General features: G+C 45.6%; 1 protein-coding gene across 3 annotated transcripts in view; it reads right to left on the reverse strand.

Annotated features, from left to right (window-relative positions):
• Positions 1–18,712, reverse strand: part of FAM124A (family with sequence similarity 124 member A) — a 112,770-nt gene that overhangs the window by 80,667 nt on the left and 13,391 nt on the right. For all 3 annotated transcript variants that reach the window (XM_045080572.1, XM_045080571.1, XM_004775225.3), the window contains exon 3: positions 5,050–5,783. In XM_045080572.1, the coding sequence (XP_044936507.1) occupies positions 5,050–5,783 (734 nt within the window). The remainder of the gene's footprint in view (positions 1–5,049; positions 5,784–18,712) is intronic.

Raw genomic sequence — 18,712 nt, forward strand, 5'->3', positions numbered from 1 at the left:
GGCAAGCCTTTCTTTGCTTTCTTAAAAAATAAGTCTCACCCTGTGCATTGCTGGCAGAAACAGAAAATGGCTCACTCGCTGTGTATAACAGTACAGTGGTTCCTCCCCACAAAAAAAGTCAAACACAAAATTACCATCAGACCTGGCAATTGCACTTCTGGGCATATGCCCTAAAGAAGTCAAGTAGGAACTCCAACAGGTATTTGTGCCCCAACGTTCACAGCAGCATTATTCACAATTGCCCAAAGGGGTAAGCGACTCCAGTGTCCATCAAGAGATGAGAGGATAAGCAAAATGCACCATGTTTATAATGGAATATTCGACTTAGGAGGGAAATCCTGAAGTGTGCTACAACACCATGAACCTTGAAGACATTATGCTAAGTGAAATAAGCCAGTTATGAAAAGACAAATACTGTATGCGTTCACTTATGTGAGCTCCCTAGAATAGTCAGATTCACTGAGACAGAAAGTGGAGTGCTGGTTGCCAGGGGCTGGGGGCAAGGGGAGTGGGTTTTTTTTTTTTTTTTTTTTAAACAGGCAGAGTTTCAGTTTTGCCAGATGGAAAGAATGCTGGATCCCAGAGGTGGTAGCAGTGATGTTTGTGCCAACAGTGGAATGCACTTTACTGAACTGTACATTTAAAAATGGTTAGGACGGTAAGTTTTACCGTGACGTGTATTTTAGCACAATGCAACAGTTTTACAAAGTCTCTGAGGCCCACTCAGCCCCTCAGTTGCATCCCCATCAGCATCAGTCTCCCTGCCCTAAACAGTGCGGTGTCCCCGGTAGTCTAGTTAAGCACCTTGCTGAGACTCTAAAAGCTCTCCAGAGAAGAAAGTCCTGGAGGCTGATGCTTGCAACTCTTAACAATTCTGTGTGTCAGGTTTCTTGCCTTTTAAGTCTTACTTAACTCCTTTTGTTTTGAACTAATTGCCCCTTTTGCCTTAATGCAGATGCAAAGAACAGCTGGTGACCATCCTCTGTGGAAAGAGACTTCTAAAGACTTAGACACCGTTGTTACACTACTTTGCCTCTTTGATGATGCAGAGCCACCTGCTTTCAACACCTCCCAGCCTAAAGCAGCAGTCCTAGTCTCTTTGTGGAACTTTGAGAGCTTTGGGCGCTCAGCTGTGCTTCCGTCTGTGTGTTTGGGGGGGGGACCCCAAATCATTTCTTAAGGAGAACCTGAGCTCTGCCCATGCATTCTCATGGCAGGTCCCCAGAGGAGGCAGGTAGCCTTCCACGGAGTCTTGTGCCCTTATCAGATTCCTGGGAGCTCTCTAAGAAGATGTCAGCACACAGCTCAGATTGGCTGAGGTGCAGGACCTCTGACCCTGCTTGACCGGCTACATGGTACAGGTGTACGATAGGCACTTGGCTGGGAATAGGAAAGCCAAGCTCACGGTTACTCACTATGTACCAAAGCCTGCCTAAGAGAAGCAAATCTGGAGTGGTCATCTGAAGATGCATCGCTCCCTCTGGGACTGAGCCAAGTCCCCAGGAGTGGTGGGGACAACTTTGTCGTACCTACCTTTCCTCTGTTCAATGGTTTTTCGGCACTATGCTTGGCCAGGCACCTTGGCCCACTCTGCGGCTCCATGTAAGAAAGAGGTTTGTGAGGGCCTGGTGCAGTTATTCTAGGGGTACTGCTGAAGGTGGGCTGTTGACTCCACGTGGAATCAGGAAGGTGGGGGGCACTGCTCCGAGCACTCAGAACGAGGAGTACTTGTGTGTCTTAAACATGGCATATTTGTACCTCATGGACTCTAAATCCTATTGCTGATGATTTTATGCTTTGTTTCTCCTGCTAGAGAACTTTAAGTCCAATATGGGGACTACTTCTGGATGAATGTTGTCCAACAGAACTTTCTGTGATGATGGAAATTTTCTGTATCTGCTATTCAATATGGTAGCCACTAGCCACATGTGGCTTAGTAAGACAGAGAAAATGTCTTTTGTATTTAGTAAGACAGAGAAACTGAATTTCACATTTTAATTAATTCAAATTTTAAATTTAAATGGCCACATGTGGCTAGTGGGTACCCATCAGCTCTAGACACGATGTGGGAAATGTGTGTGTTTTGGATGTCACCTTTGGTTTTTCCGACTTCCCTATCAATATATTCCATCTACTTCAAGTCCCTTTGCTGTCTAATTATTTTGATTAATCTTCTTGTCATCTACCTTAAATCTTTTTAAAATGTGAGATCTACTTGTAAATATGAAAAAAATAACATATACACATTCCCAATTTCTTTGACTAGGTACCTCTTCTCCCTTCTGTGCAAAACAGAGTAATTAATATGCTCATTCAAGGGAAGGGCCTCACGGGAGTTGGGGAAAGACCCTTTCGTCTGTTTTTCTGTTCTGTTTTTTCAGCTGGGTGTTGCTTACACAAATGTTCAGTTTGTAAAAATTCATTAAGCTGTCTACTTATATGTAGTTTTCCATATATTATTTACACTATTCTTCAATAAACAGTAAAGGGAAACATATAATGAGAAGGTATTGTGTCCAAAGTACAATGTTAGTTTAGCTCCAGGGGATATGGAAAGATTCACAGAACATGGACCATGCCTCCAGAACGCTGTACTTCAGCTTCATTGAGCACTAGTGCAAATGTCTACAATACATTTTTCCAGAGGGATCTCAGGCAGATTCTGATGCTAGCAACTCCCCACCCTCCTCTTCCCTGCCTTTTCCCCCTGGACCAGGCAGTACGAAGAAGGGAGGAGGAGGAGTTTCAGGAGGGGAAAGTCTGTCTGTCCCTCTTATCAGATCTTAGTCAGAAACATTCCAAATTCTTATAAAAGGTTGAGTAGCCCCCAGAAAAAACCCTTTCATCTTTTGTCTTCCAGAGGAATTAAATCAGAGGAAGAGGTCTCTGGAATATGGAACATTGATGGGGCAGGATGAGGAAAGAAAATTCAGTCTGTATTTTAAGCAAGCCAACTAAAAACTACCCAACCAAGATTTGTTGCAGTGTACAACTCCACCCAAGTGAATGAGAACATTTATATTAAAAGTTATCATTGAAACAATAACTTGGGAAATATATACTGCTAAGGACAATGTGGATAAAAGGCATTCTCTCAAGGGGTCCCTCTCCATGACGTAAAGATCTTAATTCTGCTGAAGACTGAGACATAAATTTTTACATAGAAGTAAGTTAATCAGTTAATCAGGCAGCTGATTATTTTGTGCTAGAACAGAAGGTTGCTCTCTGCAGTGATTCAGTCCCAGTAACCTGTAAATGGCCATCATGAAGAATTATGAGGGGGCCATTAGTCATTTCTGTCCACATTAATTTACCTCCTCGATATATTACTATATTGAACAAAGGCCTGCATTCCTAAGACTGAGGATACAAATCTTTTTTCTTCCTCTTTTCACACTTCGATGCTCAAACTTCAAAAGCCTCCACCTGTACAGATTTTATAACCATTTAAATGTGTGAATCTTCTTTGAAATATCCTTTCAGTGGTTCCCTTTGAGCACGGTCCAGGCCAAGCTTTTATACTTTGTTCTTTCACTTGCGTGATTACAGGCATCGAGCAAAAAAGTGTTCTAATTACTACAAAAAAGGAAGAAGTCCCTTCAAAACAATCACATTCCTTTTGGTCTTTGAGTGTAAACAAAACCCTTCCATTTACTTTTACGTTATCAACTGCACTATATTTTGCATACGGCATTGGCCGCCTTCAAACACTGAAGAATTTTGTTCTCACATTTCAAAAGAGATTACAGAGCAGATGTGAGCTAGCATTCAGTTCACTGAATAATACAGCGATAGTTTCTTATCTGTATGGTTCAAAGGAAAATCAGAAAATAACTTGAGTCCTATAAACAGTAAACGTCTCAGAGGTGACCTTTCTGACTTGAGCAAAGTGGCCTGGCTGTAGTTTTAAACAGGTTTCTGACATGTGCCACATTCTCACTTCATTTTATGACGTGTGGATTACAGTTCTGATGTTTGATGTCAAAGTCAAGAAAAACTAGGAAGCTTTACCTGTGATTTGAGTAATTGCGATCAGCACCTTTCAAGATAATGGCCCCTGATGCACTATCAACTTCTCCTTCCAAGTAGTCAAATGGGAAAATGGAGATGCCTGAGCCAGAGGTTTTTCAGAAAAACAAAGTCCTATATGCTTGGAACTGATTTACATGTCAGTTCCAGAAAGCCTGGGTGTAGAAAGCATTTATCAGGCCAGGCCAGCTGTAGGGCATTCTTAAGTCTACGTGCTGCGTTTTGAATTCTCGAGTATAGTAATCAATGATCCTAAAAGAGGATCAAGGAACCAGTGGGAGGACAGGAGGAGAAAGGGGTCCAACCACAGAGAAACAGGACAGTCTACAGCATCCGTTCCCTTAATATGCATTCCAAGCTTACTGAAATCAAGAGCTCCAAAGGCATAGGTTACTTCTTCAAATATTTATGAGAAAGTAATTTTTTAAGCGATCAGTGGATTTTGACAACCTATTTACTGCCTTGCAATAGAAGGGTGGAAGGGGAGACGGTGGGGAGGCACGAGAGGAGACATCTATCTTCTCTCAATATAGTACAGTTTTCAAAGAGCTGGGTTTTCGTGAGGGTCCTTTGGGAAGTGAAGGATATACTGGTAAAAACTCCTTAAGTGTAAGGGAGTAGATCCAGGAATCTGAAATAACAAGGTCCCGGGGATGTAAGCGCATCTGAAATCCCCAGGGGCCACACAAGCGAGCGTTTAGTGGCTGCTCAAACAGCAGGTGAAGAGGCGCTCAGAGGAACTGGCAGTTGCTGGCTGAGGCTCACAGCCAAGACAGCCAAGTGAAAACAACCAAGGCAGAGAGCCTCCTCTTCTGTTTCGGCAGTGTAGGGACACCTTGCCTTTGTCTAAGAGCCACTCAGGGGGCCACCGATCCCTCCTTTTTCCTAACTCATTGCTCTTTACTAGGTACAGGGGTAACGGGGGTTTCTGGCAGTGCCACTTATTTCTCTGTCCTCTCCCCACCCCCCAACAGGAGCAGACACAGAGACCGTCCCCCGCCCCCAGTCCCGGCCAGGTACCTGCAGAAGGATCTTGTTCCCGTCGAGGTCCTCCGTCTGCCAGCGCCCCTCACTGATGGGGCTGCAGGGGTTGGGCAAGAGAGGCACGAGCTCACCGATGTCCTTGACCCGGAACTCCAGCACCGAGGAGTCGGTGGGGATGGGGGTCTGGTCACAGGGCAGTCTTTTCAGGGAGAACTGGATGTCCACATCCAGATTGGAGAAGATGGGGAAGATGCAGAAGTCCGTCTTCCTCTGGCTGGGGCTGCGCCGGAGGATCAGCTCATAGAACTTGAGGATGTCGGCGTAGTTGTCATGGCGACAATAGATGGTGAAGCGCACAATTTCCTTGCCGTAGTGCACCGGCCGAATGGCCCACAGCGGGGTCCCGGGAGCCAGCGTGAAGAAGTCCTGGCTGCAGGGCAGGTAGGGCAGGAACCGGCCGGGCACGCGCTCCGTGTGGTGGAGGCGCCAGGGCGGCCGCTGCAGCGCGCGGTGCAGCTGCAGAATCTGCTCCTCGCCGTACTCCTCCTGGAGGAAGAGAACCACCGCCAGCGCCGGCTGCGCCACCTTCCAGGGCTTCCGCCGCCGCCGCGACGCCCTCCTTTCCGACACCCGGAACAGCTGCAGGTCCGGGTGGATCCAGGCCAGGACCTTGTCAATGGCCTCCTGTAGGGGCTGCGATTCCCCCGGGTCTGCGATGATGTGGATGCTAACCAGGAAAGGGTCCTGCGCCTCCTCCACGGACAGCTCACCTGGGGGCACCACAAGAAACACAAGTGAACGGTGACCATGTCACTAAAAGGGTCCTGTTATGACATGCACCACAGCGACAGGAAGAGAAGCTAAGGGCTAACTGAACTGAGTCTGTGATCATTAGGATTTTTGGATCCCATGTTCGCCCCCCAAAACCCTGGCCACCCAAAGACTAAAGAAGTATTGCTAGGGATAGGCCCCAAACTGGGCAGGGCTAGGAAAACCTCCAATGGCATCCTCCAAGGCAATGAATGAGTGTACCTCCTGTTAGGCAGCAGAAAGTCCAATCTCCACCGATCTGGAGCCCATAACATGGCCATTAGAAAAGATGCTGTCGCCTTTAGGTTACACCATTTATTTAATACTTCCTGAAGCACCTTCAGCACCTTACCCCATAAATGATCCCTCTTCCACTGAACTCCTTGGGTTTGCTTATTTCAATTGGCTTCTCTTGTTCATTCACCCCACAAACATTTATGCAATCCTTTCTTCACGCCTCACGCCAGGGGCTGTGCCAGGCACTACTTGGCTACGCTATCTCAGAGGGTGAACAGTTTGCTGGTCATGCTGGCGTATTTCTAATTCAGAAATACTCAGCATAGTATCTCGGACAACCTGATAGGGTTTTCTTTTAAAAGATGGCTCTGTTTGCATCTTTACAGGCTTTATGACTCATCCAAGGGAAATTAAGAAATCTTTAAGTCTATTGTGACTTAGGGGGTTAGATTCATCTAGAATGTAGATCTGTCATCACACACATGCCTCACCAAGTCCAGTAGGGTATCAGGTAGAAGTCAATCATGCAGTCAATAGCGTTTGAAGAAGTGTGATGTGATCTTAGGAACAATAACCTACATCAATTTACAAGATGAGAAGTAATTTTCCTCTAGCTTTGCAAGACATGCCAAATAGGCTTGCAGGTATATTTCATCACATGCATCTGTGATAACATAGTTTCTATTTTGTTGGCTCAAAACCTGTCTGAATTTTCAACCCAACTCTGTTAACTTATTTCACTTGGGAACAGTTAATTCAGTTTGTTGTTGCCTTTCTTATTTACTCATTTATTTACACATTTGTTGAGCAATCAATATGTACCAGGCACGGGAAAAACAAGGAAGCTGATAATCATTGAGGATTATGGCAATCTGTTTATGGAGACTCTGGGGTGAAGAGCGTGCTCCTTTAGTATTGCGCAGTGTACAACCTGCACACCCACAGCAGTAGCCCTGTAAAGAACCACAAGCCACAAATAACTCCATAAACAGTCATTAAAAAAATTAACATTCAATCTGATATGTGCCTATAGGAAATATAGTAGAGTAGCATTTTAGGTAGGGGTTAGATTCTAAAATTACCCTGAGGTAAAAATTATCTAAAGTCCCTTGAATTTCCAATATAGAACTGAACTTGCAGCGAGACAACACAGCCAGATAGGTGTTCCTCTGGCTGAACACCAGATGAAACTGCAGGCTTGCTGCATGGCTTGTGTTATAGAAGAATAGTCTTGTACCAGTAAGGCCCAGACCACCACTCAGCAGTCTGTGCCTTTCACCCTGCAAGAGACTTCCAAAACATAGGGATGACCAAGGTAACAACAAAGTCAAGCCTCAGTACTTCCATGATCATGGACTAGAATGGTGGGTAGCATTGTTCAAGCCCTGCCCCCTCTGGCTGAGCATGCCGTCTTGAATTTGTACGAGTTAAATATAAGCATGATGTAATTCCAATTTACTACTGCAGGGCAAAGGAAGGAGCAATGTTTCCTCCAGAGTGCTTCTGGGGAGGTTTCCTGGAGGAAGCACCATGTGAACTGGGCCTTGAAGGGTAAACAAATCTTGCTCATAATAACCTCAAACGTGGAGGAGATCACTGCAGGAAGGGGGAAGATGGTTAATGAAGGCACAGAACTGTGCAAAAAAACAAGCACATTTGGAAGGGGGTGGTGAGTAATTCTGAAACATGGCAACAGATGCAGTGGGAAAAATGGACTAGCGCCAAGTTATACAAGGCTTCAGCTCAATTTGGTAGTGATAAGGGACAGTGGAAAGTTTTAATAAAGTGATGTGGGGAGCTAGTCCAGGGGGAGGCAAAGTAAGACGTCAGAAGATGAGTAAACAGTCTAGACAGATCACAAGGACTTGGCCCTAGAGGAAACTGCATTATGGGCTCTCATTCTTTATCTTGCCCTGTCTCCTTGCTCTCTGCCATATTGATAGTTCCTCCCATTAATGGATGAAGTGCATTTCCCTACCCTTGGACTTTGGACACCCTTGATCATATGCCTAACTGTGGCCAACAGAAAAACACAGTGGTGATGTGTGTTTGGGCCTGCCTTCTTGTGCTTCTGATGTGTCCATGAGAAGCTAGCCAGAAATCAAGAGGTGCCAGAGGGCAGGAGGAGATCTACATGGATCCCAGCCACCTGAGGTAAGCCCAGCCTGTATTGGCTGATCTCAGACACCCACAGAGACATCATAAGGGCTACCTAGCTGTGCCTGGTCGAGATCACCTGGGCCAAGACATGTGAGAAGTAAGGAATGACTGTTGTTCTAAGCTACTGTTTGGGGGTGGTTGTTATACAGCAATACAGGTACAGGAGGAGTCAGTGAGTATACAGAAGAGGCACAGTTTTGCAGGCTATTAAGGAGGCACAGGCCACTGGCCTTGGAGCCCATAGACTGGGGTGGGGAGCAGGAAAAGGAGAGGTGTGATGTTTCTGGTTGGATCCTGATGCTTAAGGAAGAGATACAAAATAGAGGAAGAAGAACAGATTTGTGGGTAAAGGTAAGGGGTTCCACTTTGGCCTCACCATGTTGGTGTGAGATGGTAGATTGACTTCCAGGAGGGATGTCCGGTTAGCAATGGGACCTGTGCACTGTTGAGCTCATGGGCTGAATTTTAAGGATGGATCAGTTACCTTTAGGTTGTATTTTTGTGGTTCAGTTACCATTAGATTGTATTCTTTATGTGGTTCTCTAATACATGTGTGCCCCCAATGTATACTTATATCCAATATAAATTTGAATCAGTGGAAATTCATCATGATGGCTTAAAAAACAACCAGAATTCACAGAATCTTGCAGTCCTCTGTTTGCTCTTCTGCTCACCTGACTACATTCTGTTTTGTTGAATGGCTAATGGGCCATTATCATCAGAAGTGCAGTTGAAAGAAAAACAGTGACAAGGCAAGCCAGTGCAATTTTCCACCAGTCAGTAACTCCAGGAAAGGTAGAAGAAAGCACCACAATCAAATAAAATGCATATTTCACTTGTTCACGGTGGCCTGATCTCCCAACAGTGGGGACATGTGACATTGCTGAACCTTACTGAAAGCTCAGTACAAAGGGAAAGAAGTAAAACGGCCTTGAAAGATTTGGAGGATGAAGCAATTTCCTTGAGAAAGTTGTGGATGATTTCTGTGAGAGAAAAAAAGGACATATGGAGTTAAAAGAATGTTTAGGAAAAGACATTGTCAGAGCAGTGAGGCAGACCTGTTAAGACCCTGCACCCGCTCCTCAGGGGGTGCGTGTGGCCGCGAACACAGAGAAACGTTAGCTGACCCGTGCACGGTGTTCGCTGTGGCCTGGCACTTACTCCATGTTCTATGTATATGAACTCACTGAATCCTTAGAAAAGCCCTAGAAAGGGGACAAGGTGCTATTTTTGTTCCCATCTTAGAGAGCAGAAAATTGAGGCACAGAGAGGTGAAGAAATCTGCCACGGTCACACAGCGCGTGTGTGCAAGATCAGGATGGCTCTGCAGAGACGTGTGCTTACCCTCTCCGCTGTATTCATTTCCCAGCAGAATGGGCGGCCGCCCTGCCCCATCGTTTCTGGCCACACTGCTACTCCCTCACCCTCCTCTACTGCTTCTCTGCCACCAGCCAATAGCTCCCTGTCTCAGATACCCATTTACAGCTCTTTCATCTGGCTCTGGGTGTCTGAGGAAGAATAACCCAGAAACCGCCTCCCCATGGCACACGCCCACCTCCGTCTATCTGAGCACTGCCTGCTCGTGCTTGTAGACAAGCGTGAGGGCCTGGGTGGGGAGAGGCCCCTGTGGAGGTAGCTTCTGCGTCTCCAAGACGGAGTTGTCAGGGTGCTCCGGGCCAAGACCCCTCTATCAGCAACACAAAGGTTTCCCAGAGAGCAGTAACAGAGGCTATGCAGAAGCCTATTCGCGTAAGTGAATGTCACCACTTTGCAGAAAGGCAGGATGCCCAACCTCGGGGCAGGTCGGGGCAGGGTGGGGACACAGAGAAAGGCCTCTGACCAAGTGCCTGCTCGCCTGGGCAGCTTGGGATGGAGCCAAGAGAAAGCAAGGAAGGGAGATGAAGACCTGACCCCCGAGCTCTGTTTGCATGCGTGAACCAGGGCGAGCAATGTGGCTACAGTCCAACCCTGAGAAGGAGGAGGAGAATGGGTGGTGGCATTAATACACTCAGGCCATCGCCAACATGCGCCCACTGCACAAGGCCCTAAAGTAACCAGGCCCAAAGAACCACAGCATGCAGCTCCAAACGGGCGCTGGGTGCTGGGGTTATACATGCCCCAAAGAAAATGGACCTCCTGGAGCTAGACAGGAAACCGAGTATTTGAGGGAAGGAGAGAAAATGTGAATAATTCATTGTCATGGAAAGCCTCTACGCCTCCCTGGAGAAGCAGAGACACCGTGACTGTGGGATATGTACTGCCTTTATCATATCCATTACACGCCTTCTCGAAGGACCTCAGAGAGCACCTGTTTGCTTGGGGCAAGACACAGACCAAAAACCAACGGGGCAGCAGACAGACTTCGCCAGGGCTGGTTCGGAGAGAGTTGCTGATCACAAATTCACAGGTAGTAACAAAGCTCTCAAGACTACTTTGTGCTGCCTGAGAAGAGAAGGAAGATTCTTTCCCAGGGGATTAGAAACAATTAGATTTTTCCTTTGATAGTATGAAACAAAAACCAACTTCAAGGAAAGCACTGCTCGAGTCAGGCCTTCCGTGAGACAGGTATACTGGGAACCTGGATATTGGTTACATTTCTCCCCAACGTGTCAGCTCCCCTTTTGTGGTCTCTTAAGTTTTAATGAAGATGATTTAGACACGAATAATCACGTGTTAAGCTCTTATTATTTGCCAGAGGACTGTCCTAAGAGCTTGACAGATATAACCTCATTTTATTTAAAACAACACTGGGATAGAGGTGTATCCGCCCCCTGTTGCAGGGGAAATATTACCGGATCTGACAAGGGCCATGCAGCTAGAGAAGAGTAGGGTCTCTGCTGTGTGCACCAGTGTGCCTTCTCTGCCCTCTAGCCTGCCATCTTTGGTTTGTGTGGCTGGGCTCTGACACTGTGGCTTAGCTCCTTCAGGCCACGTGGGCAGGAGAGTCTGCTGCGAGTGGAGGACTCCACTCACAGTCGGGGCAGTTTCTGGCAACCGCTGAGCAGCAGGGACACCCTAAGCTTCTGTCTGGTGAAGGTGTAGGTGGGGACTGAGGTGTTTCTGCCTGTGGACAGATGTCCCAATATCAGACCTCCCACTCGGCTGTCTCAAAGCTGCCTGAGCCGGGACTCCTCACCGCTGTTCTCTGCACCGCAGGGCTTCACACCAGCCCTCCTGTGCAGTCTCCCACTGCCTGGTTCCTGCCAGGCTGGATCTCCTCCCGGAACTGGCAAACTAGTGCATGTCCCCAAAGCATTTGCTTCCCAGCAGCAGGTACGTCTACTTGAAAGTCCAGATCTCTCATTCCAAACGGAGCGCCTGGCCAACTCTTCAGATGCAACAAGTTCAGAGACCTCTTTCCGGAAGTTCTGGGCAATGGTTGATGTCTCTTTCATTTTATCCACAATGTATCAGAGACAATTTGTAATTCAACCGCAATCATTTATTTGATCAAGCAGTGTTTACTGAACACCTACTATGTGCTGGGCACCATAGGATACAGTGGGAAATAAGAGAATCTCTGCATTATTAGAACTTAGAATCTAGTAGGGGGAGTCAGAGCATGAGCAAATATGTTAAATGAAGTCAGGTAACTCAGGGCAAGACACTTCATTGAATAAAGCTAATTGAATGTGGTAAATCATAAGAGATTTTCAAGGCAGCAGCCACAACCATTAACCATCAGCTTAAGTTGCTATGTACCAGTGCCACCATAAGCCCCCAGGAGGCTGAGAGAGTCAGACGGAGGGTACTTCCAGCCACCATAGGTGCTTGGTTTAGGGAATCTGGCCCCAGATCTTGGCTTGAGATTCTCCAACCACAGACAGGCACGAGGCTGAATAAACTCCTTATTTGCATTTCTAAAGCCCTGCTCTAGGGCACTGAACAATTCTGGGGCTTGGCTCCTTGGTCTGGTCAAGCAGACCCTCCTGACCGAGCAGCAGAACACCCAGGTGAAGTGTGGCTCGGGTATGCCGCAAAGACACGCCAGGCGTGGGCTGCCACAGTGAAGAAAAATTAGGTCAGCGGGCAGGAGGCAAAGAGGCTCTGGAGTGGCAAACACAAACCCCAGTGCATTGTGAAGTGTCACAAAAGGGCCAGCCTCCCCTCATTAAGCTGCCCGGTCTTCCCGGAATGCCTGAAGTAAATGCTTTCAGAGAGGGGCTTCCAAATTCCTTCTCCAGAGAGTCTATTCATCCAGAGTGTAATGAATAACCTGCCTTCATCCCTTTTTTTTAAGCAGCTTTTTAAAAAAACAACAAGAACTAGTTTCTTGAACCTCTGAACTAATGAAAAAAATTGAAGCGATCCCCTTTTCCCATGCGCACCCCTAAGATAAGATTTCAGACTTTCTCAATTCCTAGTAACTTCACGATTTTGACAAGGCTTTTGGTCGAGCTGCAAGTCTGGGCTGTGAAAGCGGCAAGGCTGGTCCCAGTGGCAGCCCCAGCGCAAGTCACAAGTAGATGCAGGGTGGGCCTGGTGAGACTCTGATGGCAGCAAGGTGACAGGCAGAGTTTTAAACGCAGGGGATCCAAATGGTGCTCATAATAACGCTTCTCCTCTCTCAGCCTGAGTCCCCAGCGCTTTCTCGTCATTGAAGAATGGAATACAGGCTGATGTGGTTTAGCCAAAACCTCTATTTTCATTTGGCAGAGGAAGACAGTGTGGGATCTTTCTGATCCTTAGGCCTCTTCCAGCTCTAACTATAGTATTTTAACTGCTCACCCCGTTCTCACCATCTGTTGCAGAAACAATGTCAGGGATCTGGATGCGTGATACCGACACGCTCTTGAGCTCATCTGAAACCAGGACACTATTGAGAAAGAAATCATAGAGAAAGGCAGGTAGATTCTTGAGGTACCCTGCATTTTTTTCCCCACTTGAAAATGGGACATTCATTTTACTTTGTATGTCTTCCTAAGTTTCATTCTGAAACAAACCTGTAGGTGGGAAGAGGAGGGGGAAGCCAAGGCCAGCCACTAGCCAGAGAGTAATGACAAAGACATTATGAATTCTGACACAGCTTGACATAAATTCTGGAAGGGGGCCAGAAGGTTTACATGTAATTAGAAGGTACAAAGCAGCTAGAAACACTTAAAATATCTCGCGTAGTTATCTAAGCCCTCAGGACTACAATGATTTTGAAAGTTTATGAGAAGGTAACTAAGGTCTGATGAATGCCAAAGTCCAATGCTTAATAGTGTAAGAACAAGAACTTTTAGAAAGTTGAAGGGCTCAAAGTGACAGAAGAGATGCTAGCATTTTCACCCAGAATCCTTTCTTCCACTAAGTAATTTCCATGCATTCTCTACCACTTCATATAGATCTTGTCATTTTCATCAGTAGCAAAGCCACGTCAGGACTTCAGTAGAATTCTACAGATTTGGAGATGAGGCAGCGGGGCATGCAAACAACAAGATTAGTATATTCATCGTGTTTTGAGATGTAAAATATATTGATCAAAACAAAACAGACAAAAGAGGAGGATGGTAACCGAAATCTATCCCGAGGATTTGTTCATCAGCAAACCCCAGACCTCTGATACCACTAGAGCTGGGTGCAGGGATCCTCCCAATTACAGTAATTAAGTTTCGTTTTACAAAGGGATTTATTCTGGCAGGATGGTGAGAAATCAAACAACAATTAGCTATCACAACTGTTCTGGGGAACAGCGTTCCATACATCCTTATAAAATACATTCCGAATGCCACAGTAGAAAAACCAATGCTGAGATCTGGTGCTGGCTTTGCTAGGGATCAAACTAGCCATGTAGGAAATGAAGCGTAGGGACTCTTTTTGTGGCTGAAAATTTGATAAAATATTCAAATTCTTGACCAGTCTGAATAGGACACTGACACGTTCCTAGTCCCTTGTTTCCATTTCCTCAGAAATGATGTACCTTACAGCCCTTAGAAGAGCAAGCTAATTGCACAGGACTAGAAAATTAGAGGTGGCAGAGGCATTTAGTCCAGCTTCCTCATGTCACAGATGAGGTCATCGACCATGACTCAATGGCAGATCTAGAAAGAGAACAAACATCTCCAAAATTCACCCATTTGGGGCTCTCCCTTACCTCTCAAGTGCCTCTTGCTAACAGCCCAAGGACTGCAAAGCAGGAGACATGGTTCCTCCCAGAGCTCACAACGTAACTGAGGGAGCAAGGTGTTCAAACAGGAGAAATGTAAGGAAAACCTAAAGTGGGAGACATGTTCTAAATGACATAGCAGATGAATTTCAGAGACGATAGCCAAAGTTCCCCTTTGCCACAAATTTTCTGTTTTGTGGCCCTTTAACTGTAGAGTCTGGGCTATTCATTGCTTCAGGGAAGGTGGAGTCAGATAGATCCATTAATCAAGTTTCTAAATTCATGTCTATTTTTCAGATCGTGGCAGAGAGAAGAGTCTTGAAGGGCAAGGCTCTCTAGTGCAAGGGCTGGGGTTCCGGAGACAGAAAAGGCTTTCTGAGCTAAGGAAAGCTAAAAGCTTAAAGCAGAGGACTTGCCCCACGAATTGCAGCACAGAAGAACGAGTGATGCTGCGGGATGGTCCTTCTAGCTCGGGAGATGCCATGTTTTGGCTTCTGGTGGGAGGAAGAAGACTGGGAGGAACCTAACCAAAGTCTAAACGCCAGATGGTTTCCAAGAAAGTGTGATGTGCCAACACTCTGGGCTCAGCGCCGCAGGGTTGTGGGTCCCAGAGCAGAACACACCAGTACCTTCATTTCTAGGTGTGAGGCCGGCTCAGGAGTGACATTGTACTTGACTATAAGTACAGCAGTTCTACTGTTACGCCTGAGCATGCAACTGTGAAAATTTCCACCACAATAGGAGGTTCATACAGAGCTCTCCACCGACAATACGAAGTATTAGAATGCGACTCTATAAGCATGGCAGCTCGTAGAAAGACGTGTCTGGTTTCTGAGTCTAGGTGATCTGTGATCCTACATTGTGAGGCTGCATGTGAGGCTACACACATTGTGGCCTCACTGTGCTCCAGTGTGAGGTGGTGAAACAGTAAAACTGAATCACGGAGGAAGCCCAGCTCTCTCTGTAAGGGATTAAGGGAAGACTTCTCACAACTGCTCTTGCTCCAAAGGACAGAGGAGCCTTCCAGGAGCAGGCTGCACAGCTAGAGGCACTAACAATACTGACAATAATGTCAGAAGATGCCAGGTGACATAAGAACACAAGGGGGAGTAGAGCAGGTGGAATATTCCTTCTCTTCCATAACCAATATTGCACAAAAGAGAAGTTTGATTGACATGGTAGAAGGAAAGAAGGTTTACCAGGAAGGATGGAAGGCAGGCAGGCAGGCAGGCTGGCTGACTGGCGGGATCCTCTTTGCTTCTCTAATCAATTCTGAATATTGCTACCTTTAGTGGGTACGACCTGGTTCTTTGCACAATATTCCCCAAATACTTCCAACTTGTTACCTCATCAGAAGTTAATGGCAACACTACTGATGTTGAATAAAGATAGAGGTTGTCCACCAGAATGGGAAATACTTTCCATAAGGCCTACACAGAGTACTACTGATGGCTTTTGCTGGTTGGTACTGCTCGCTGCCTGAGGTCACGTTTGGAGTGTAACTGATACCATACATGACAGACAAACACAGAACTTCAAGTTGTGGGCTTCCAAAATGTGAGAGCCTCCCATTTGTCACCTACTCTTCAGAGAACTTTTGCCCACTGTTACTTTGTGTGTGTATCCACCTGTATTATTTTTCACTCACAAAAATCACCAGTTTTATGAGACCCTGGTGCTCTCATTCATGCCAGTGGGAGAGTGAAATGGTACCTCTAGAGAATGACTTGGCAGGAAGCATCAGAAACTTTAAAAAGTAAACAACCCGTTTTACCTCATAATTCCACTTGAAGGAATTTACCCTAAGGAAATAATGAAGGATAAACACACAAGGACTTAGCATAAAAATAATTCAGGCAATTCTGTTTGTAATTGTGAAAAAGTGACTATAACCTATAGTACCAACAACAGGGCACTAGTGGATATACAGAAATGCAATGGAATACTGTATATTCAAACTACTATAGTTTATGGATATCAAAGAAGTTCACATATGGTTAATTAGAAAATGGGACAATAAGACTATATAATACTATTTTTGCTAATAATACATATCTATAGTAATGCAGATGCTCAGAAAAAAAATGGATAAAGGCAGACACCAAATTAAGACTACTGGTCGTTTCTAGATGGCAGGAATCTGAGCTTTCTTCTTTTGGCTAATCATTATTTTCTGATTTTTTGACAATGACTATGTATTATTTGAGTGATAATAATTATCATCAGGAATGGGGGATGGAAGCTATTTGTTTGTTTTCTTTCCCTTGGTCATTGGTGGGGGGGTGTTAAGGGAGTGGCCCCATGACCCTGGTAGACCAGCTGTCCCTGATGTGTCATATCAGCTTCTCAGGAAAAATGTGATTGTGAGAAGTCTTCCTTCATTTTTCTTTCATATCCTGGACAGAAATCGACACTCTCTATGTAGTTGAAATCACACAATTAAAACTTATCTTTGGAGCCAGCAGGACTATATCATATTTTTGGGGGAATGGATGCCAGTGGAACAGCATCAAAGGAGTTGACTGTGTGGTATATTGTCTTCACCCTTTGATTTCCTGATGCGTATCTTTGGTTATTGCTTTTTTCTTATCGACTGCCAACTACCAATATTTCTCAGCCTTTCAGGTTCCTGTGCAGAGGATTTTGGCCATGCAGAACCCACACTATCAAATAACTGTCTAAGTTCACTAGCTTTCAGCTCATTCATCTCAGACTTCATTTACTACTCTGTGATCTTCCAGATAAGGCTGCTGCCTGCATCTCAAAAAAACACTTCCAAACCCATACCTCTAGCTTGCCTGATAAAGGACAAATTCTGTTTTCAAATAAACCACTCAGTAGAAGGACACAATTTTCTTCTTTTAAATGATCAATAATTCATAATTTAAATATTTGTCAAGTGAAAATTTTTCTCATCTCGATGTGATGCAAATCCAAGGGCCTACAGATTATGACCTTAAAAATTAAAATCTTAAAGAAATGTGGATAGACCATATCTACTAGGGATTTCAGAGCAATCTTACTGACTGTCGAGAGGAACTAGATTAGTGCTCCTCAACATTTCTGTACAAACAACTCACATGACTCAGGAGGTCTGGGGTGGGGCCTGGAATTCTGCATTTCTAACAAGCTCCAGGGTGATGCTGATGGAGTGCTCTGTAGACCATACTCTGAGCAGCAAAGTTTTCCAGTTTGGTGATTTATGTGCTCTGCCAGGCCAAGAATTCCTTCTCTGGGCAGCTGACAAAATGCAAAGCAGACCCCACACTGTGCCAGCTGGCATTCTGTGGCTCTCAGGCTGTGGCTAAGTCTCTACCTGACTGGCTTTAAGACCCAGACTTGCAAAAAATGACACACCCACACCTGCGACCTTTTCATTAGAGTTACCTACAAGCTACATGTTACATGGCTCCAGCTTGAGGAGGAAAGTCCAGGAGCATAATGAGCATCTTAAACCTGAAGCCATACTTGCCACAGAAAGCTTCAATGGTTGAGGGCATGGGAAGAGCCACTAGCACCAAGGCTCTTTCTCCAATAGTCAGGGCAAGCAGGAGTGAAGCCAGTGCATTCCAAGGAGGAGGGAAGAAGCCTTGAGGGTTCTTTCCCACATGGCGATTGGAGCAGCGGCTCTACCAAGGTGCAGGTATACCAGATGCCTATTGCCAGGGAGTATGATAGGGACTTCTGAGTAAAAGCTTTAATCCTATAGTTACTGTGGAAAGCAGGGCCACAGAGGACAAAATGGACAAGGAAGTCAAACTGATCCTTCCATGTGCAAAGCATCTTAATGATTTCTGGTTGGTCTCCACAGCCATGGCCACATATTGAGGCCACCGTGGTTCAACAGAAGGCCACTCACAGAGAGCCTACCTAAGGCAGCAGATTCATTCCAGCTGTGCAGCAGGTCACTCTGGATCTCTTTTGAGAGAAGCTCTGTGCATGAACATGACTGTTGTGCCAGAACATGCTTAAACATACTAAAAATGGAAATCATTCTTATCTGGGGTTCCTTTGCTGGACGCAGCAAAGTTAAGTGCTCCTGGCTCAATGGAGTGACCAAGTAGAAATTCAAAACCCTGACTTTCCTCCACTTGGAAATCAGAGTTTCCCCTAGGCTTGGATTTGTTTTATGCCAACTGTTTGGTCTATAAAAGTAAATCAAGCATCTTTAGTATCACTAATGAGCCCTCTGCACACTGAGGAAGTAGGAAATGGGTGTCAATAGTGACAGGCCTGAACTGGGCTACTTAATATTTGTCTGATCCACCTCATAAACCATATTACCATCCATAACTAACTTTGCCTAAAAGGCTGTACTCTAAATTAGAGAAAACTGGTGATGCTTCTTGTGAAGTTTTAATTGCAAAAGGAGTGGGAAGCTGGGGATGGACAGGTGGGTGTTTT

The sequence above is a fragment of the Mustela putorius genome, unplaced genomic scaffold (genome assembly GCF_011764305.1).
Source record: "Mustela putorius furo isolate JIRA1106 unplaced genomic scaffold, ASM1176430v1.1 tig00000461_pilon_pilon_pilon, whole genome shotgun sequence".
Lineage (NCBI taxonomy): Eukaryota > Metazoa > Chordata > Mammalia > Carnivora > Mustelidae > Mustela > Mustela putorius.